Raw genomic sequence first — 21,517 nt, forward strand, 5'->3', positions numbered from 1 at the left:
AGACACTTAAGGCTCCTTCAGCAGCAAATGATTACCTGAAAAAACTCCCCCATAAACTTTATCTTTTCCAAGAGCTCATTATTCCTCAAGCCAAAGACATTTACAGAGTGGAACTTAAAAGGTGTAGGAGACTTTTTTTCAGCCAACTATCCCAGTGCTCAAAAGGAAGCTTGAAGTCTCAAGCATCTGAAAGCAGTTGTAATCTCTACCATAAAAGTTGCAAAACAAACTTTCTTCAGAGGGGGGAAAAAAGACACCAGTATGAAAGAGCAGAATGATTTTCAGTTTAATATCAGCTGCAAACAATCTGAAGTAAAACGCTTTATTCAGAAATACAAAACGATATGTAGTTTGGCAATACAGTATTTTACAGCTCTGCCTCGCCCTGCACCCCTTAACCTGCGAGAATTATCACATAGTTTGCTGACCCCCCCAAAATGTCTTTCACAGTAGTTGCACAAAGTCTGTGCTACGAGACGGCTTAGATGCAAGCAACACATGGCCCATTTGTGAACATCCACACTGGGAATGCAAATCCTTCCCCGCACCACAGCTTCGATTCCCAGCCACCTTCAGTAGGGTCGCTCTCGTCTGTCTCCTCTCTGCTCACCTCTGTGGGAGGGGGGTCAGAGAAGAAGCGTCACTGTTCGGGCAAACTGCAGCTTTCACCCCAAGAGCAATGGCATGATGATACACTAGGGCACGGCCTGAACTCCTGACGATCTCAGAGCTAGGCAACCACATGTAGCCACTGCCTTTTGCCCAAAGCAAGTTCAATTCAAAATAAACACTAAAACAGAGTGCAGAAGTTACAGTCTGGAGGAATACTGAACTGGGTGGGGAAAAAAAACCCCATTAAGCTAAAATCAACAAGAACACTCGATTCTGTTAGATGGGGATCGATGGAAAGAGAAAGCTAGCAGGACAGCAGAAAAGAAACAAGGCCATTTTAACGTTTTACCAATGCATAGTGCTTCCTAAAAGCATCCCACGCTCACGTGCAGGAAAGTCTGCGAGCGCTCAAGACGAGCACGAGAGTGGTGTAGGTCTTACCTTCCACCCATTTTCCACCCGTAGCCCCCCCGATCTCCTCCACGGTCTCCCCCACGGAATCCACCGCGACCTCTGAACCCACCTCTCCCGCCACCACGATCTGCAAGAGACGAAACGCCAACTGAAACCCGGACACCATGTCGATTTTGTTTTACAGAGATCATTCTAAAAGGTATTTCAGCGACGGCACACTAGAAAAAAAATAAAATCAGCCATCATGGAAAAACTCATCCACATGATCAAAACTGTTACTGGGTAAGTAACGAGAACTTGTCACAGATTATAGTCTTTTTCCCACACTCTCCTGATGCAAGCCCACTGAACTGCTAGCATGCTAACTGCTATGAAGAACCAATGAAATGTTATCATGTACCTCCAGAAGCATCCCCTGGCTTCGGCGTGCCACACTGATTACACTCCATCCTCCTGGCGAAGTTCATGTTGCCACAGGAGCTGCAAAAAAAAGAACCAGGCCTCCATTCCTCAGCTATTCTGGGTTTCACAGCAGTAGCCACTCTCAGGGCAAAATAAAGCCGCCACTTCTGCGATTTCGTCATCGCGGGGGGAGGGGGGGAGACATAACGGACAAGAACAAAAAGAACTAAGGTTTTGTTATAGGTTAAAATGTACTTTTCACATCTATGGTATATTTCTGAACATGCTGGAGTATCATTAACCAGCATCCCCTACTCCCCATGGACTTACTACAGGACTGTAGTACATGGACTAACAACTGTACAATGTATGTATAATATAGGGAAACGTTGTATTTGCCTCTGCTTTTCCATGCTCTGGGGCCTGCAAAGGCAAACTCCAAACTCCTGCGCAAGAACAGCTGTAGATCTCTCAAACGTCAGATTTTAGTTAGCTGAGGACCTGGGCAGAAATCATTGCCCATCCCTGCCTGTGCCTCTGATGAAGCCCAACATGTGTAAAAAGCCAACGCCTTCAAGCAGACTCGAGAAACAAAGCAAGTAAAAGTCCTCTGGCACCGATTTTCTGCCACGTTGGTTTAACACTATTAACGATCTCTGAACTGTAGCCACCAGCGTGTAATTGAGTCAACAGGAGCCATGAAATTACAGGCATGGACAGCAGCAAAACTAACTTGGATTGTAGGCTTTGCTTTTTATAGCTACAACATGAACTATAATTATTAGGCTGCTGTGCAAATGTTCAGCCTTTCAACTGAGAATGACCATGCAGCTGACACAGCAGGAATTAAGTTGTAGGCATCAAAAAGAAAGAAACGTACTTCTATCCTCCTTACACCCCACCTACGGTACGCAAAATGTGCCAATTTCTAAATATTTTTTATTCTGATCTCAAAACATAATGATAGGTTTTCAATTGATCAGTCTGATGGCAACTGAACCAAGTCATTGATTAAAATAACCGTGCTGCCGAGCAGCGCTTAGGATTCCAGGTTATGGATTCAAATTCCACATCGGACACTGCCGCTGCACCCTTGAACAGGGCAGTTCACCCCGCTGTATAAACGGGAACAAACGTAAGCTGGGGATAAAACTGTCAGCCCATGTAAAAGATCGTGGGGAAAAAGTCCGATTTGAGAAGGTCAAGATGGATCTGTGCTCGTGCTAGGTTAAGTTCAACTCAAATTGAACCTTCAAACCCAAAGAACTAAGGCAAGTTCTTTAGCAGATAAAAATACAACAGGGACTATGGTCATCCTCAATCACGAAGAATGTGAAAATACTATAATAAAAAGTACGAACAACCTCCATTCCCAAGGCTTCTCTAATTCGTAAAAAGAAGTGGCGTGACCTCTGGCGCTTGAGAGGGCCCAGACTTACGGGTTGGGGCACAGCCAGTCTCCCCCCTTCATGTCTGCACCGGGACCTCCGCCGTAACCCCCCCGGCCTCCATAGCCCCTGGAGCCTGGCAGGACGGGCAGAGAGAGAGAGAGGAAGGTCAGAGAGGCTCCGCAGAAAGCATGTCAGCACATCCAATGAACTACAGTGACAAGGCAGAGTGAAAAAGGAAGATTCCGTGTTCATAGACTAAAGCAAAACAAAGAAGAACTGTTACTGAAATCAAGAGCCAATAGCTGGGAAGCTCATCTAATAAAATGAAGTTGTGCATGAATACTGCCCTTCCTACATTAGAAAACAGCAACGAGCCCACTGACAGACACCCAGTCCCTCGGCTGCCAACCCACCCCATTTCTCAGGACCTCTCGCTTGGCCTTAAAAACCTAAAAAAGTAATTTGATAAGAAAATGTAACCCTGCTTAAAAGATGGACCGAACACCGTAGCATGAAGGAACTGAAAGAGTACCTCGTCCTCTGCTTCCCCGCTGCAGGAACTCAGGCCGCCTCGTGGCGAAGGACACCTTGATGGTCCGGCCATTGAAGTCCTTCCCTGCACGGAGGGGCCAACAGTGAGACAAAGAACACCTGCAGTGTTTGAACTGGGGATACGATACAGTTGCAGCCAGAGCAGAAGGCTCACGTTACCCAAAGCTTTGTTGGCTGCTTCTCGGATTAGGATCTAGGAGTACACAGTGAGCCCAATGGCTCTCGGATCCCAAGTTCAAGCCGGGGTCATGTCACTAACAATTTCTGCAATTTCCCTCAAGATTAATGAAGTATCTAACAACTAGTTATGGCTGGTTATCTTAGCTTCCTGGCAAACCGAGATCCGTCACCACTCCAGCAATCGGTGCCAACTCCTGCAAACTGCACTGCGGAACTTGCAGGTTGCCAAATGACATAGCTCCACAAGCAGGTATCACCAAGCAACATCTCAAGCACCGTTTCCACAGGGGCTACAGAGCTCACAGACGCAGAGGCAAATACAAGCGCCAATGCCACATTTGTGGAAAGAAAAAAAAAACATCTCACCATCAAACCAGTCAATGGCTGCTTTTGCAGAAGGGGGATCATCAAAGGAGACTGTGGCTTCTCCTTTCAACTTTCCTGTTGCTTTGTCAGTGTATAAATTAATCATAGGCTGGCCAGTCTTCTTGTTCACCTGTTACACAGAAGAGAAACAAAGAGGTACCATTCAGCAATGCATCCCTCAGGCAATTGTCAACTATTGTCACAATGATTTTCACTACTCGCACGAGTAGCATTAACTACAAAATGTATAATGCAGGATCAGAATGGGGGGGGTTAAGCCTTTCACTGGGTAACCACCTGGAAGAGAGCAGTGACCAACCTTAATTATGCCAATCTGTTTGAAGAAGTTCGCCACCTCGTCCGTGGAAGTGTCTTCAGCCAGCCCCTGGACAAAGATGGTGTTGTTGTCCGAGTTGTCCTGTTCACCACCTATTAGAAAACATTGAAAATTAACAGTGAGAAAAGGCCAGTCGACTCACCTAGCCGACTCAGTGGCTAATGGATAACTGATGCGTAGACCAAGACTAGACTATCGAGTGCCATGAGTGATACCGCGGTCAACTAAACCACTATCCTGCTGAAAGAGTCTTGTTTTGCCGAAGCAGTAAAAGACTGCATTAGATTTAAAATCCCTCTAATTTGCCCAACAGTCTTGGGCTGGTACTGAAAAATAATAAGCTTCATGCATGTTGGTTTCGATAAGGGTATGTCATTGTACAACACTTGGTCTCTGTCCCAAGATTATGCCAAGTGTACAATGCCCTTAAATTTAATATTAATTCATAACTTAATAGTGTAGTTTACAGGGGATAAACAGGCTAAATTCTAAAACTGAAAGCAGCTCTCAGCAGCCAATTAGCAGACTGACATTTCCATACCATCAGGGGCTGAGAGTTGCTGGGGAGGTGTTGGTAAGAAATCGGCAGCAAAACATCCGACGACAAGATTGTTTTGGGACAGCACATCTATGCACAAACCTCTGAAGAGCTACTACACAAACTACGACTTAAAAACCCACAGGCCAACAACACATTCTGGAGCACGCAAAATGTGCAGCTTCATAGAGAGAGAAACCATGACAAGTACAGAAAAGGAGCAGAACGGAAAGACATGAGGGACGCCTCGACCAAACCAGATGCAAGCAGCCCCCGCAACACTTTCCACACGCGGAGCTCACCTGCTTCTTTCTGGCCATAATCTTTGGGGCCTGAAAGAGATCAAAGAGGAAGAGAGAGAGCCGTAATAAACCAGTGCACCAGCCTCGCCTAAAAAACAAACAGCAAATCCATTCTCTCACTACAATCCCTACACATTTCACCCTACCTCAGTTAAAAAAAAAACATACATACACAGAAGACAAACTTAAGGCATTGATGCACCAGTTTTCGTATAGCTGCAAAACCTTGTAATGCCTGCCCAGTATCTGGGAAGTCTACTTAAAAACCACCACGTTTCCTCCAGCTACAACAAGCTCCTTCTTCGCCACAGGCACAGCTTTCATCCCCCTTTCTCTGGGGTAAAGATCAACGAGGTTCTTCTGTTCTCATCATGCAACAGTACCCTTCTGATTCAGCACTTTCATAATAAGGGTTTAAGTTCCCCCAAGGGCATTAACAAAAAAAGAGATAGGAACAGGTGGGAGTGCCTTGCTCTGGAATGCAACAAGAAAATGGTGGCTTTTTAGAGCCGATCTGGTTTTTGATAAAGTATTTCCACTGAAAGTTCTGATGCTCATCACTTACCACCGAAATTTTTGAAGCCACCACGGTCACCACCTCTGCAGAGGAAAAATTGAAGATATGATGCCTTCCTGTGCGACACTGTGAGCTCTAGGGCTCCATTACGTGCTAATCAATAGGCAGCTCTTTCCACTGTGATTGTGGCAGAGTCCCTTAGCGGAGTGGCCCAGCAGACCAGCTCGCGGAGAAGTGACCCGAGGACGAAGGTCCGCCAGGCATTTCTGATCTTCCATCAATGCCCTTCTATTCCATGGAGCTAATTTCCTCTATAAAAATTTCCAAAGGTCTTAAATTTCAGAAATAACTCTTGAAGACACCATAGCTGCTCGTTAAGAGAATATAAACTCTAGCCTGCTCTTAAAATAGCTCAGAATAACGTCTACATAGACTGATGAGCACATTCCTCAGAAAAGCGTAACTGCTGCCACAGCATTGTTTTTTAGCTGTCGCTGAGACCTTTCATTTGATTTCTCTTTTAGAATGTGTATATATATATACGAGCTTCAACAGCAGAGGTCGAAGTTTTATTTCATTCACTCTGAAACCTGTAGCATAAAATGTAGACCAAGTTAACACACATAACATTGAACTCCATGAAAACACTCATGACACTATGAAGGAATTAACTAGTTCTATTAAAAAAACAAAACCTTAAGAAGTTACAAAAGATGTGTAGGAGACAAAATGATACCCGTGTTACTTTGAACCATTAGTCGTGGTGTATGTGACCAGGGGCTTATTCCTGGGTCTGATTGCAAAGTGTATTCCAACATATCATCCTTATTGTGCTACCATGAGGACTGTGTACTTTGTTACGAATGTTACTCTCATAACACTGTGTTTTACAGTATACAGCAGGCAAAAAAGACGTTTTTACTTTACTGCAACTCAGTTGGCAAATAACCATTACCCATTATATCAGATGGGGCCAACTGCTTAGTCAACTCAAGGTTACACAAAAGCATATAGCCACCGCTCCTAGCAAGATGTTCAAAGTGGACCACTGTGGGATGTCAGAGTACGCCGAGTGTATTTTCAGCACATGCAATGTTTATAGAGCAGAAGGCCTGTTTTCTGGTCCAACCATGGCCAAATGAAGGTAAAAATGAGCTATATGGGCAAACAAGTACAATGATTTTCTTGTTTTTATTCTTCATATGAAGTGCACAATTAGACATTTCAGTGTTTGAAAGGAACAAGTCAAATGGCAAGAGAGGTTTATAACTCAGGGGACCACTCAAAGTGGCCATTAAATGTCAAGGGCAGTGCAACTCCCAGTAAGTAGAAATGATGGTGCAATTAGCTCTGTCAGAACCCTCTGTGCTCCCCAGTCCTGCTTTCCCACTGGACTGGCTGCAAAAAAGGAGAACCGATTCCAAAATCCTCTAAAAATTCCATTCACTTGCCAATTCAATAAATTCATATAGACCAGTTGCAACTGGTTAAAGGGCCACTCAAATTGTCTATCTGTATTTTGCCACGTTGTCCGGATTTCTCCGTCAGCATTCCCCATGTTAAGAACCTGAATTTGGGAGGCATTCTATGGAACCTCAAAAATGTGGAGGTGGACTTGTGCAAACTGAACCCCAAGACTTCCAGTGGGAAAAGGGTAGGTACTATGTGCCAGTGCCACACAACACAGTTCGGGAACTGACGAATCTCAGATGAATAGAAAGGAGAAACAGCCAGAGTTTTGGAACCATTTAGTAACACCCTTACATCAATCAAAGTCACTTTTTAAAAAAAAAAAACACATCCAATATGCTTTACAGAGTGCGGATATACGTACCCTCATAAAAACTTACAGTGACTTAGCAGTGCTAGCCAAGCATTTTTGAAACCTTGAGTTTGCAGTCGCCATGGGCAATCATCAGAGCCAAATCCCACGAAGCTGAGAAAAGTCTCAAGATTCCCGGGATGCACTTTTTAAGGCCAGGGCTGATAGACCTGGGTTACTTATCTTGTTAAAAAAGTTAGGGGTGCACTCCAATCCCCAACATTAAATCACACGCTACGTTAACACACAGTCATGTCTTTGAGAAAGACAGGAGCAGACAATTACCAATAAGCAGAGCAAACACCAATGGTGGCATGATTGCTCATCCCCGGAGATATTTTTGGTGTAAATCCATGTAGTGTTGCTGGATACTCATCTTTTGAGAACCAGGGACTAAAAATGAACAATTTATTCAGTGCTGGGAGATGAAAAGAGGGGGGGGAGCAAGGAATTGGACACTACCGATTTGTCAGGATCACACCCTGAGCTGCCATGATTCCTCACAAAGCGAGGATCTTGGGAGCCTGCTCTGAATTTCCACAGCAGTAACGCCTTAGCTGAATGGCACTAAAAAACGCTAGTCATAAAAACCACACAAACTCACAGAGATGAGTCTGCAGAAAGTCTGTCAGCTTTCAAGTCCTTAGCAGTATATCTCAATATAAACGGCTATGAGTGACCATAATGTCATTTACTCCAATTCTTGTACAGGACTAGATATGTTATCGTGCTTCTTGTAGGACTGTTTTTTAGTCTCATTCAAGTAAAAAGCGTTACTCCAGTAACTTGGGAGAAGGGGCAAAATTTTAAAAATTACCTCTGAAACTTCAGATTCAGCACTCCGAGAGCCAGATTTCACAAAGGCTCCCAGGCTGTTTAAGAACTAATAATTGTCTGTCACTGCCAGAAGGCTGGTATCCAGCTTTCACAACCTATCTAACACTGTGTGAAAGTCTACATGACCACCACGTGGAACGCATTTGTAATGAGCCACCTGGATGATTTCTTATTCCCCCCCACAGGAGGGAAATCACTGATGGGACTTAAAAGCATCTTTTTAGAACTCACTTAGAGATGCCTTCTCAGTAAAACTTCATAGGAAATTTCATCTTACTCCTTGTCTTCACCAAGTGACAGTTCTGTACTTTTATGCCTTCCGATTGTGTACTCTGTCAAGTGTCCTACTTAACATTTCTATTAGTTTCCTGAATAAAAGTGCCTACAAAAACTGGATTACTACAATCCGCACGTCTCCAGTATTCAGTTACCAGCCCAGCCGAGGTCGGCGCACATGTTCCAATCCGTGCTTGAATGCGTCACCTGGATGTTTCCATAATGATCATTCACTGGTAAAGGAAGCGGGAACTGGTGGCATTTAAAACCTGGCAATGATGCAACTCCAGCTGCTCTGCACTGTGATCACCCACTGGGTAAAACAGCCTTCAATTTTACGAGCATTAACAAGAACTGGGTTTATAAAACTGCGTACTCCAACCAGGGCAAAGTGAAAGGGAGTTTCAGTTACTAGTCACACTTTGACTAGTCATCTACACCAAACCTACTGGTATGGCATGTCTAAAACATTTCATTTAAAACAATTTCAGGTCTGAACTGCACTATAAGATGGAGTCTTAATGAGCATCTAGTTCAGGCAACTGTGCTCATGCACTGCGAGCTGAACACCTGGCAGGGCTAAGTGCTTTGCAACTTACCCCATCCCAGAGAAGGGTCCTCTTCCTTCCCTGTCATATCCACCTCTGCCTCTGTACCCTTCGGACTGGCCCCCATCATCTGGGAAAAACAGCCACCTTTGAAATGCGCAGGTGTAACACGTTCCAGGCTCTGATCCAACACCTCCCAGCACAATTCACTCCCAAAAGCAGACCACTTGTAAAAAGGAGGGGGCTGGGGGCTCCCCAGGTGGCCTGCAAGCTTGTGCCAATCCTCATTCTCCACACAGAGGTACAGGAGCTGTTGCTGCATCTTACACAAGTGGCTCCAAACCCCATCCCACGTCCACTGGTGTTCGCTCTCAGCCATTCAACTGTTCTGCTTACAACTTGATTAGATCTCGGTTAAACAATTTTTCTGTTATCGGTGCCCAGTTTACTAATACTGCGGCATACAGAACTGCCAGCACTGTCTTATTTACAAAGCGCATGCTGCCTCGTTGCTCTTTAAACAGTTCCTAACACAACAAACTTGTGATAAACCTTCACATTGGGCTCCCCCCCTCCTTGCTGGGATGAGTTTCTGAACGAGGGGAGCTTAAAGTCAGGAACTGAAGCAGGATTGACCCCCAACTGAAAACCCAATTACACCTCTTCAAAAGCAATATGAAAAGATCTGCTAAAACAAGGAGAAAACTGAAAGCAATCTGCCTACAAGCCCAGCCGGAATAAAAAAAAAAAACAGGAGTCTCAGACTCCCCCTAAAACAAGTGTTGGGAACCACTCTGTGGATTTCAATGACTGGGAAACTCCTCCGCCGATTTTACCTTCAGGATTCCTCCGCCCATAGCCACCCTGCTGATGTCCATACGAAGACTTTCCTCCATACCTGAAACATGCCACCAGAGGAGGAGGTCAGGCTTAAAGTCAGAGGAGTTTGCTTGTAACCCATTTAGACCTTTGATTTGCACATAGACTTGGTTTTGAAAAGAACGTTTCTATAGATGTACATCACAGCACCTCCAATGCAAGTTTTGAGAGATGGCCTGAACACCTGCAAACGTTGCAAGTTAGAGATCCGTTCATGTCCTTACCCTCCAGATGTCTCTGAGCTGTCACCTGCTGGCTGCTGTCCATAAGCACCCGAAGAGTAGCTCGGCGTAGCCTGGCCATAACTTCCAGCTAAGTGAACAAGAAGAAAAAAAAAATATCACCACAAGGAATGCAGAAATATGCCAATTCAGGTTTTGGGAAAAGGTGGGAGCATGCAGAATGTAGTCCTGTCTTTCCTCTACAGCTCCTACTAGGAGGAAACATTACAACTCAGCAAGATCTTTTTTTTTGTCTAGTGCAACACAGGCAGCCTTAGAGCAGTGGGCACTGGGTTCAAATCCCAGGGTGCTATCTGTGCAGAGTTTGTACTGACTGGACATGTTCATGTGGGTTCACTGCCACTGTCCATAAACATACTAGTAGGATCATTGTCTCTGGAAAAAAAATCAGCCAATGTCAGTGTCTGCTCTACAGTGGACTGGTGTCCTGTCCAGGGCGTACCCTGCCTTGCCCATTGCATGCTGGTAGTGTAAATGACTGAAACGGACTTACCAGGCTGCGACTGTCCGTAGGTTGATCCATAACCCCCATAGCTTTGGCCATATGAAGCCGATCCATCGCTACCCTGGCCATAACTCTGCAACGAAAATCAGAAAAATGTAACCTGCACATAAAACAGATGTGTACACGCGTGCGTTACCTTCCTGGACACCAACCAAAAGAGCACAACACGGATTTGTCTCAAACAAGCAGAGGAAAATGCAATATCTGCACACCGGTTCAGCCACTTCAACCCATCCAAGACAGCTTTGTGAGGAGGGCAAAGCTTAAGAAACCCCATGAGCACCCCTTTCAGTAAAGGCAACCCAGAACAGATTAGGGGGCAGAAGGAATGAAAAAGCCACGCAGGGACAGTACCTGGGTGGTCTGGTAGCCTTGGGATGGTGGCGCTCCGTAAGATGGATAGCTGAAAACAAAGAAAAGAGTATAAAACAAGACAAAAAAATAATCTGCACATGAATAAAGACCTACATTGCAAATTATAGCACAACTCCATCTTAGAATAAGAAGCCTGTGCATCAGAGCAGGCAGGTAGAGGAGTTAAAAACACATCATTTTACAGCAGCATTAAAAGGACTGCTTTCAACAATTTCTAGCTTTAGACACATGTGACTACACAAGGTATCTCAGGACAAAGCAAGCTGCAGGCCCTTTCAGAAAACAGTCAACAATGAAGTAGCATTGTGTAATTATCAATAAGTGTAATTTTCTGCAAGGTACCAAAATTACCATGTAAAAGGGGCAGACTTGTGTACTGTAACTCGTACTGCATGATGCGACTCCAAATGTTATTTGGTGTGTAAGAAAGTAGATCTCTTGTAGATGTCGACCGCAGCTGCAGCCTGAACTTCAAATACAGCCAAACACACCCCCCTCCCTTTAAAAAAATACCTTTGTTGCTGTGCAACCGGCTGACCGTAACCAGGATCTACAAATTTAAAGAAAGAACACATTTTAATCACACATTTGTCACTTTCAAGGCAGAGACAAGCAGCTCAGGCATGTTCTCAAACCCGGGCCTTAACTGCATCGGACTTCACTGAAGATCTACCGGGCCAAGTTTCGATTTTCCGAGATGATACAACCGCCCTGACGTCAGGAGAAGAAGGTAAGCAGCAGCGATTCATACAAAACAGGAATAATTTGCGGAGCGGAGGCCCAAACCACACCACCCCCCACTGCAAACATGGCGGACTACCTCCAGCCGCCACTTGGAAATGCGTCATATCGGTGCAGTCATTGCTTCTCAATAGCCGTTTTCCTCCTACCAAAGGAGCGGTTAACACTAGCTTCTGCCTGGAGGGCTTTTAAAAGGAAAAAAAAACAATCTATTTAAACCAGAACTCGACAACGAAGCGCCCGAAAACTACGCTGAGCAGCAGCCAAGCGCTGGTTTCAAATTTCCCGGATTTTTAAACCCCGCCGCCCACAGCTAAGCCAGGGACGCGCCGTGGCGTGCTCAGATGCGGAATGCATCAGCTTACCCGATGCCATTTTTTCAGCAGTTTGACCCAATATCCGATTCTCCCGGTTTGCACACCGTTGCTCACAGCCGCTGCAGGAGAGACTCTGCGGCCCTTATTCGCCTGCGCCGGCAGCTACCACTCGCCGCCCAACCGGGCGCGGCGGGGCCCTTGGAAATAGCCAACCGAAAAAATATGGATAATTTCCGCGTTGCTTTCTTGGATTTATCCCTGTACGGATTAGAGTAATGCGTCCTATAATTTATTGTGAAAACGACATCGATTTTTCCCCCCTCCGGTGTACCCTATAGTCCTACACACACACCCTTTCAGCTTCCCTCAGTGGTACGTTCCGCGCCCGCCGCTCCCCCCCTGCCCTTTGCGAGTCACGTGACACTCGGAAGGCGGAAGCTGGCCGGTGTCGGGGCTGAGCGCTGTGGCCGAGGCGGTGGAGATGAAATACCGTCTTGTAGCACAGTGGCTTAATAGGGCAGAATGGTATTGGTTATTTGGATGTTTTTCTGGGGGGGGGGACCAATGCGGCTGGGGCTCAGGTTAATGAAGCGCAGTGACCAGGCGCCAGGGGACTCCACGTGTTTGGATACCCCATAAGGCAGCTCCCATTACCCGCCTTCAAAGGCGCGAACATCAGCTCCTAGTTAAGACCTCTAAAGCCCCCCCCACACACACACACACCCTTGGCCAGAGCCTGTTACTGCAAGCAAGCAGCACAGGGATCGGTACACCCTGTCCATCGCAGGGCGGACAGATAAAACACACACACTCACACTGGGCCAGCACTCCCAGCAGCCGATTAACATGTCTTTGCACTGCATGAGGAAAGAAGGGACAACATGAGAGAACGTACACAGGGCCCACAAGCGAGCCCAGGGCCGCAGCGCTGTGAGAAGCCACACTAACCACTGCTTCACCGTGCTGCCTGCAAAGAATTACTGTAACAGAACAAGCAGTTACAGTTATATTTACATTTATAGTAATAGGATGAACATAGAATGGTCTTTTTTTGCGATTTGTTCTGTTTTTTTGTTGCAACAACAATATATGTGCAATACACACAAGAGTAGGTATAACGTCGTCAGGGTAACATAATCAAATAATTAAAAGGTGGTAAGGTCGCTCGACCTCTTTCGCCAAAGACAGAGTTATCATCTAGATTCGTTTTAAATCTGTGCACAACGGGTCTTCGCAGGGTCAATGTGATGAACGTGAACAGCGGCTGCTCACGCACGGCGCCTGGTCCTGCTTTGCACCTGAACGGGGTTACTGAGAGCGACGTGATGTTCACGCCCGACAGAAGCCGCACGGCGTGGGTGTACGAGCAGCGTCCATAGGTCAATCGGGGATGTTTTCCAGTTCTTCCAGCAGGAGGCGCTAAGACGCTGGAGTTGGATGAGCGTCCCTGCAGGGAATCTGGTAGCCAGGTTCCTGCAAGTATCTACAAAAAAAGCGGAAGCAGGAAATGCATTGCTGTAAAACATGAAGCTGAAAAGTTCTGAGAGAAATTCGCTTTAATGCTCTTGCGCCGGTCAGTCCACATCACCTGAAGCTGAACAATCAGTCCCCCCCACAATTTCGTAGACGCGTCGGGACAGCTGCTCTCAGCCACGGAGGATGCACGGCTTGAGGAAGGTGAAAGCATTTCTCCCCCGGCTGCATTTGGAAGTGACCCTCGGCGCAGCCGCGGCCGTGGCGGTGTCGGTCGCGCTGTTCTTCGGCACATCCTGCTTCGGCGCCTCGCTGGATGCTCTCAGCCTGGGGCCCAGTGTTGCCACGCACTGGCACGGTAAGGACATAATCCGTGTTGGGCTCTGGCACCTGTGCTTGTTCTTACTGTCTAGCTCAAACTGGGACGAAGTATTTTGTAACTCCTCCCTCCGTGGGGTTTGCAGTATTTTAAAATTGTTTATTTCAACATTAAAGAGGAATATTAGAGGGCGCCAGGCTGTGTGGTACCCAACGGTTAAGGGGGCAGTGAAGTAAAGATTAAGACTTTGCAAGACGGCACCGGTCTCTCCTACTTAACTGAAAGTAAGATGCAATGAATATGTCAAGAAAAACAGTAAAAATGTAAAACTACAGACTAAAATGTTCTAAAACCATTTAAGAATGTTTGCTCTGTGCTCGTTTCCGGGCGGTGTTGCCGGTATTGTCCCGTGGCGTGGATGAGCCTTCAGCTATCGTATTTTCTCACCAGAAAGTGAACCTCGAGTTGTCTGCTAAACCACCCGATGACAGAAAATTAGGGAACACCAACTAGATGTTACAGTATCTCAGAATAGCAGTCCTTGAAACAGTAAAAAAGGGGTCTGTTGAAGCTGTAATATTTTTATTTACAGTACCTATGAGCACAGTCTGCCAGAGTAAATGAAAAACACGTTCAGCTGAGAGTGAAGTATACTGAGAGCAGTTATTCATTCTAATAATTATTAATAATATTATTTATATTCTACTTAGAACAAAATAATTCACTTAAGTGGAACTGAAATCTGATCAAATGTTAATTTAAAAACACTAAATAGAAATAAAATAGACTAATAAAAACTGTTATGAGAAGTGGGTTAATACCTGTTAGATGGAAGGTGAATTAAGTTATTGATCTTCAGTGCACGAGTGCACCAGGTGAACACCTGAAAACTACAGCAGGGCAGGAGCTAGTTCTCCTGTGAGGCACTGTGGAGCTCTATGAATGTGCTTCTCCCTGCTCAGGGGCGAGCCCCTCTCCTGTCCCCTGTGTGCAGTGCACAAGCTGGTGAGCCCCTCTCCTGTCCTCTCTGTGCAGTGCACAAGCTGGTGACCTACACGTTCTTCCATGAGGACCTGGGCCTGCTGCTGCTCAGCACCGGCGTGTTCTGGCTCTTCGCCGGAGGCCTGGAGCGGAGCCTGGGGACGGTGAGGTTCTGCTACCTGCTGCTCCTCTTCTCCTGCTGGACCGGCCTGCTTCACACCCTGCTGGAGCTGCTCCTGTACGAGCCGGGCGCTGGGAGCCAGGTCCGGGGCTTCCTGCCCGTCACCTTCTCCGCAGTCGGCATGATGGCCAGGCATTCCCGGGTCCGGAGGTTCCTGCTGTTCGGGGTCAACGTCCCGATGGCACTGTTGCCCTGGCTGCTGCTGACCCTGGCGCTGGTTGTCCCGGGCAACAGCTTCCTCTGCAACCTCATCGCCGTCGCCGTGGGAGACATCTGTATCCTTTTCTTCCCTCCCCCTCAGGTTCTCTTAACTCCTATCAGCACCAGGTCCCAAGTGTTTTCCTCTACGTCTAGGTAAGTTTTTCTTCTCCACCCAAAGAAGAGAGCCCATTTTAAATATGCAGAATCCCCCATCATTTTTGATGCTCACTGCTCTAGTGTAAAGAAAGATTGGGCAGATGCTCCACTTTATCTCTGCTGGCTGGCGTTGAGGGTTGGCGATGCTCGTCCCTGTGGCTCAGGGTTTTCAGACCCGCGGCTGAGCTGTGAGGGGTGACAAGCGTCAGACAGGTGGCTGCTGCTGACTGCTGGGTCATTAAAGATCCCGTGGCTCCAGTCCCAAGAGCAGAGGACTGCTGTAATCTGGCCTCCCTAAAATCCCCCCACCATTCATCAGGTGAACAGTGAAATTTCTCACTCCTCTGCCTGATCTGCTGTGCCGAATGGCTGCTGTTTGTCACCCAGGTGGGGCTGCACCTCAGTGGTGTAAATCGTGGGTGCCCTCTTATGGGTGAAACCTTTTTGAGAACCTTTGGGACACAAGTGCCATATAGTAATAATTTTAGCAGTCAGACGAAAGTTACCAGAGTGTATGTGTGCACAATTGCCAGCTTAGCTACTGTCGACTGTCAGACTCAGGATTGGCACAGCAGGTCTCAGTCAGAATCGGATGAGAACTGGAGGTGGTCTCCGAGTGAGGAAGGCGCTGGAGTGGTGAGCAGTGTGGGGCATCTCGCTCGCTCAGGCTGGGCTGACCTTGACTGGAGCTGTGAGCGCAGACGCGAGAGGGTGGTGCTCCGTCTGCCAGCTGTCGGAGGCGAGAGCAATGCTCCTGGACCGGAAGCTGCCCTTCAGGCTGTGGAGGAGGCTGGGAGGATCGCTGTACGTCCCGGCGTCGGCAGAAGAGAGGAGGGCAGCCCTGCAGACTCCGTACGTACAGCTCGGTGTGCGGGAGACCCGCTCTGTCCTGGTTCAAGGTCTCTCTGCGCTCAGTTCAAGTCCAGTCGAGTTTTATTACCTTCTAGGAGAGAAACATATTGTTTGGCAGAGTCCAACACCACAGTACAACATAAAGATCAATAGCAAAGAGTTCAGACAGCAGCATTTCAGATTTTATTTCACTTTAAGAAATAAAAATCACTTTTCCCCCATTTTCAATCTCATCTTTCTTACGGCATGACCTTCAGTTGCTACTCCAGATATGGAGTTTTTTAAGTTATAAATGTGGTGTTTGAGATAAATTAATCAGCGGCACTGTGGCTTAAAGGTTCAGCTTTGCTGCCTCACAGCGCTGGGGTCCTGGGTTCAATTCTGGACGTGGGCTGCTGTGTGTATGTTCTCTCTGTGTTCATGTGGGTTTCCTCTGGGTGCTCCAGTTTTCTCCCACAGTCCAGAGACATGCAGGGTAGGTTAATTAGGGCGGAGCGGTTGCTCTGTGGCTAAGGATCTGCGCCTGTGAGTGGAAGGTTGCCGGTTCAAATCCTGCAGCCGGCAGAGGAATCCTACTCCGTTGGGTCCCTGAGCAAGGCCCTTAACCCCAGCTGCTCCAGGGGTGCCGTACAATGGCAGACCCTGCGCTCTGACCCCAAGCTTCTCTCCCTGTCTGTGTGTCTGTGTCTCCATGGAGAAAAGCTGGGGTATGTGAAAAGACGAATTCCTAATGCAAGAAATTGCCTGGAGGAATGGCTAATGATATATCTGCACTCTTCATTTCTGAATGGTTAATGCTTTTATTCCTTTCCTTCCCTTTGCAGAATCAAACCAATCCCGGGCTCCTATCCAGTTCAAGCCTATGCTCCGCTGTCCAGCCTGCCATCTCCCCACACTCCCGAGATGCATTCCCAGAGTTTCGAGGGCTGGCGGAACTCTCCCTGTAGTCACGGTCACGGACACAGTCACGGGCATTCGGCTGCCCACCACATGCCCAGCCCGAGTGCCTGGGGAGTCCCTGCTGGGCACACTCATTCCGCCCCCCCAGCCCTCTTTCCTGGGTATCCCGCCAGCTGTCCCCTCTCCACGATCAGTCCGGGAGGCCGCCCGCCTGGTGGGAGTAACGCCGGGGTCCCCGAGGTGACCGTGCCGGTGGGCAGTGCCGCTGTGGCGCAGCAGGGGCCGGCAGTGTGGAGTCCCGCCGGCCCTGTGGTCAGATAAAGAGCTCCTGTCCTGTGATGGGAAGATCGGCTCGTGCCTGGTGTGTCCTCTGGTGCAGCTCGTGTCCAGTGACGCTGCATGGAGAGCTCAGTACGGGGGTGACCTGCATCGGCATCGGCATCGGACTGCATTTATTAGCCATGAACGGTTCCAAGCGGGATCGTTAGGAAGTGAAACAAGGGGCTTTTCTGGATGCAGGTGAATCTTGATTGTTTTTTTTTTTTTCATTTTTGAGACAAGAAGAAGGCCTTTATCAGGCTCTTTTGAATTCCACAATGGAGCCTCCGTTCTCCTGTGACGGCTTCCCGTTTGAAAAGCAGCTTTGCAGAAGCCTGTTGTGCAGATGGAGAGACTACAGGACACATTCTCTAAGGGGGATTTGATTCAACTGACAGATCCGTTTGGGTCTGGAGTGTGGCTGGGTGTCCCCCCATTTAGTGAAACACTAAAACAGCTGTTGGCCCTGAGATTTTAGAATTAACAGTTGTTTGGGGGGGGGGGGGGGGAGGTGACCTGTCATACTTTCTGAGATTTAAATACCTCTAAAGATGTCAGTTCCCTGAATGTTATTTGGGAAGTGGCGTGATGGCAAGGGCTGCTGTCTCAGAGCTTGTAGATACTTGGTTCGACACTTTCCGTGTGGAGTTTGCATGTTCTTAGAGGGTTGTACGGGTTTCTTCTCTCTTCCCAAAGGCCTGCTGGTTAGGTTAATTGATGTTTCTGTGTGCCCTGAGCCAGGGTGTCGTCCTGCTCATGTATGGTTCACCTTGAGTGGCTGTGATGAAGGCTTTGAATGTTCCTGTCAGTGTGGATTAAAGATTAGTTTCTTCTCACCTAGACTGATGCTGATTTCGTTTTCATTGGAATTATTTTTTTTTAGCATTTTCTATAATGAAAAGTGGAACAGGGCAATGCAGATGAAAATATATTCGAGTCACGGGGAGTCTTCCTACGGCCTCAGGTAAAAGGAGACAGACCGAGGCAGGACATGAAACCGTCAGGGATGCACAGTCATCATTATGTTATGGATGTGGTGTCTGGGCCCATTGAAAATAATTTTCTTAGCCGTACTACTTTGTTTCTTTTACAAAAATACTGGTAAAAACTGTTTCACACCCCGTTTTAGCTTTCAAGGCTTTTCCAGACGGAGCCTCTATTAAAAAGAGCAGCCTTGACGCTAAGAGATAATAAAACCTCGACAAAACATAAAAAGGCGAAATCAAACTGATACACCACGCATGAAGTGCTTTTTTTTTCCGGAGCCAACTATTAAAAATCTGAAAGATATTCCTTTTATGTTTGAAAATGGAAGAAGTACACCAGCTGTACACCCTCATACACCCCTGACGCACATCATGTAACCAAACGCAGGGACGTACGTATTTGCATTTGCAAAAACCGTATCGACATTAACACTATCCTCCATTTGTAATGGCTCCGGCCACCCGCAGGGGGGGGTAGGAAGACGCTCATTAATTAGACCACAGGTGCGGAATCGAACGTGAGAACAGTCTCGGTTACTGTAATAAGGAGCCTGCGATTTCACGCCACCACACTCTACACACTGCTACGCTAACAACGCCACTGTGTGTTTCACTCCAAGCACCTTACCCATGCCTGAACATGCCTGAACACATGTATTTCTGTTCCAATTTTGCCCCAGGCTCTGCTTTAGCTAAGCAACCGTGCACAGAAGAGAGATCTTTATCACCATGCGTTGTTCTGTTCGACACAAAGCATTTTTGAGACGCAGCTGGGCGAGTTCTCGGTTCTGTGAGCGATATCCAACAACGCATAAAGTGTTGCAGTGCCTCAAACCCAATCCGTGCAGTTCCTGAAGTTCCCAGAACGAGATTTCCACTCGGAGAAATAAATGCCTAAGTTGCTAATCGGCCATTGGTGTTTTACATACTGACCAGAAGGGCAAATGCAAAGTAAGGTGGTACTGTGGTATTTCTAAAAGATGAATGCTGGTTTTCAGGCCTTGCAGGGGCAGCAACACTTACTGAGCAACACTTCTGTCTCAGCCGTGCCTCATGGGAAGAGCTATGGATTTTGAGAAAAAGCAAAAAAAGGAACATGAGGATGAAATCCATCCATTTCCTAACCCCTTCATCCTGTTCAGGGTCGCAGGGGAGACCAAGCCTCTCCTGCCAAGTAACAGGCACAAAACAGGGTACCCCCGGCATGGAATCCCAGTCTCTCACCGGGCACACACAGACACAAACACACGGCCAGTTCTCAGCCTTTGTAATAGAGCAGCACTTAGTCGTTAAATACCATGTGAGAGGAGCTCCTTTAATGGGGAAGAGGGCTCTCTGACTTACTCCAAAGGTCTGTTGACAGAGCCCTTTGGAACATTTGTAGAACATTAATGCGAGGTTTTACAGAAAGCATGAGTCGGGTAAGAGTCACCAGAAACACCTCTTTGTTTTATAGTGTTCGTGTTAAAGAAAACGCTCTCACCAAGCTGTGTTTTGACATAATAAAAACGAGTTAAACAGACATTTGAGTCTGTCGCCTGTACAGCAGAGGCCTTGGTTCAACTCAATATGCTGCTATAACACTTGCAAAACAAGATTCCTGAAAGCTTTCACATGCGTATTTGTAAAGAAGAAGCCATTATCCGTTGTGTGAAACCAAGGTATTTAACAAAAGACACCATTATGAACGTTTGCCACTGCTGGTCTTTGTTATATTTGAGGTAACCATGGTGACACTAGACTGTGACAAAGCAACAGTTTTTAATCATTTATATTCGCCAGGCCTGTCCAATCCTGGCTTTTAACAGTTCATTAAGGTAGGTCATGGCATTATTATGACCTACTGTAATAAAGATGGTAAAGCCAAATTACATCACAGTCAAATCATAGTAAAACAAGGTATAGGAAAACTCTATTTATACTCTGGTTATCAAAGGTCAAAAATATCTTAGACACATCAGAAGTTAAAATATACAGTATGTTATAGGTATTCTCATTTTAAATAAAATCTCCAGTACTGCTTTCTTTTACTATAACTGTTTTGTAATCAATACAACTTAGTTAGGTTAGAAGAAACCAAGCTTGTATTTAGCAGCCTTTTATTCACTTTAAGATCACAAGAAACGTTACAAATTGAGCCACTAGCCTGTTTGGTGGTGAGTAGTTAATTGATCCCAGGATGTCATCCAGCTGTTTCTGTAAAGAAGCCAGGGTATTGGCTTCAACGGCACAGCTGGGCAGCTTGTTCCACTCACCCACCACCCTTTGGGAAAAGAAGCGCACCTTGTTCTCAGTTTTTAAGTTGCACTTTCACACAGCTCCCAGTTGTGCGTTCTGCTTCGTGTTCCACTATTTATTCTGATGAACTCTGTGGTTTGACTTTATCAACGTACAGTATTTGAGGATTTTGAATACTTATATTGTATCAAGTACTTTAGAAACCTTTGATCAGAATGTTCAAAGGCCTGAACACAACACGTCTGAGAAAACTATACCTGAGCAATGATTAGGATTTGTTGTTGGAGCTGATCCATTACATTTGCCATTCAAACCTGAATAACTTGTTGTCGTGTGTTACTTGTCATTAACATTCAGCACAGACCCGTAAAATGTTATTTTTTACTACAGAATGAAGTTCTATCAGAATAAACTATTCCATAACATTTTAGAAGAAGATCATTATATAATTGTTTCTGCATAAACATACTGTTTAAATATTCAAGAATTACAGTATAGTTATAACACCCCTTAAGATACACTGAACTGAAGTGATTAGACTGTCAGTTCTGACTCCTAGTAACATTATGTAAAGTCCAAAGACCAGCCCAATTACAAAAAAAAATACATTTAACAAACTCATTCATACTGTATGTTGTCTAGCCGGATGTGATACAAAACCCCAAAATGATTTGTTAAGTCCTCAGTAAGCCAGCTTCCGGGTACAATTTCACCATCATTAAAATCACAACGGGACTGAGATTTGAACACTGAGCAGAA

General features: G+C 46.3%; 2 protein-coding genes across 3 annotated transcripts; one reads left to right on the forward strand and one right to left on the reverse strand.

Moving 5' to 3' along the window:
* Positions 1 to 262: 262 nt before the first annotated feature.
* On the reverse strand, positions 263 to 12,329 carry taf15 (TAF15 RNA polymerase II, TATA box binding protein (TBP)-associated factor). Of its 2 annotated transcripts, none has more exons than XM_015367810.2 (16): positions 12,202 to 12,329; positions 11,609 to 11,645; positions 11,075 to 11,123; positions 10,709 to 10,793; positions 10,198 to 10,285; positions 9,931 to 9,992; positions 9,146 to 9,224; positions 5,660 to 5,694; positions 5,095 to 5,124; positions 4,237 to 4,346; positions 3,918 to 4,047; positions 3,352 to 3,435; positions 2,868 to 2,952; positions 1,427 to 1,506; positions 1,054 to 1,153; positions 263 to 612 (listed from the first exon to the last, which is right to left on the reverse strand). In XM_015367810.2, exons 1-16 carry the CDS (start codon positions 12,209 to 12,211, stop codon positions 573 to 575), a joined length of 1,104 nt encoding a protein of 367 aa, XP_015223296.1. In that variant the 5' UTR covers positions 12,212 to 12,329; the 3' UTR covers positions 263 to 572. The 2 variants fall into 2 exon arrangements, with proteins under 2 accessions (XP_015223296.1, XP_069040579.1); XM_069184478.1 differs by lacking the exon at positions 12,202 to 12,329 and adding an exon at positions 11,916 to 12,045.
* Positions 12,330 to 13,353: 1,024 nt separating this feature from the next.
* rhbdd2 (rhomboid domain containing 2) lies at positions 13,354 to 18,035 on the forward strand. Its single transcript, XM_015367296.2, has 4 exons — positions 13,354 to 13,984; positions 14,981 to 15,382; positions 16,166 to 16,316; positions 17,141 to 18,035. Exons 1-4 carry the CDS (start codon positions 13,813 to 13,815, stop codon positions 17,535 to 17,537), a joined length of 1,122 nt encoding a protein of 373 aa, XP_015222782.2. The 5' UTR covers positions 13,354 to 13,812; the 3' UTR covers positions 17,538 to 18,035.
* Positions 18,036 to 21,517: the final 3,482 nt, after the last annotated feature.

Source organism: Lepisosteus oculatus, chromosome 26, assembly GCF_040954835.1.
Source record: "Lepisosteus oculatus isolate fLepOcu1 chromosome 26, fLepOcu1.hap2, whole genome shotgun sequence".
Taxonomy (NCBI): domain Eukaryota; kingdom Metazoa; phylum Chordata; class Actinopteri; order Semionotiformes; family Lepisosteidae; genus Lepisosteus; species Lepisosteus oculatus.

Excerpts from the sequence above, each read along its gene's own strand:
- taf15 (XM_069184478.1), bottom strand. The coding sequence starts at position 11,943 with ATGACGCATTTCCAAGTGGCGGCTGGAG. Across the intron at positions 10,794-11,074 it reads AAGGCTACCAGACCACCCAG|AGTTATGGCCAGGGTAGCGA; the intron begins GTACTGTCCCTG and ends TTTTCGTTGCAG. Across the intron at positions 3,436-3,917 it reads AGCCATTGACTGGTTTGATG|GGAAGGACTTCAATGGCCGG; the intron begins GTGAGATGTTTT and ends CCCTCCGTGCAG.
- rhbdd2 (XM_015367296.2), top strand. The coding sequence starts at position 13,813 with ATGCACGGCTTGAGGAAGGTGAAAGCATTTCTCCCCCGGCTGCATTTG. Across the intron at positions 13,985-14,980 it reads TGTTGCCACGCACTGGCACG|TGCACAAGCTGGTGACCTAC; the intron begins GTAAGGACATAA and ends CTCTCTGTGCAG. Across the intron at positions 16,317-17,140 it reads AGGGCAGCCCTGCAGACTCC|AATCAAACCAATCCCGGGCT; the intron begins GTACGTACAGCT and ends TTCCCTTTGCAG.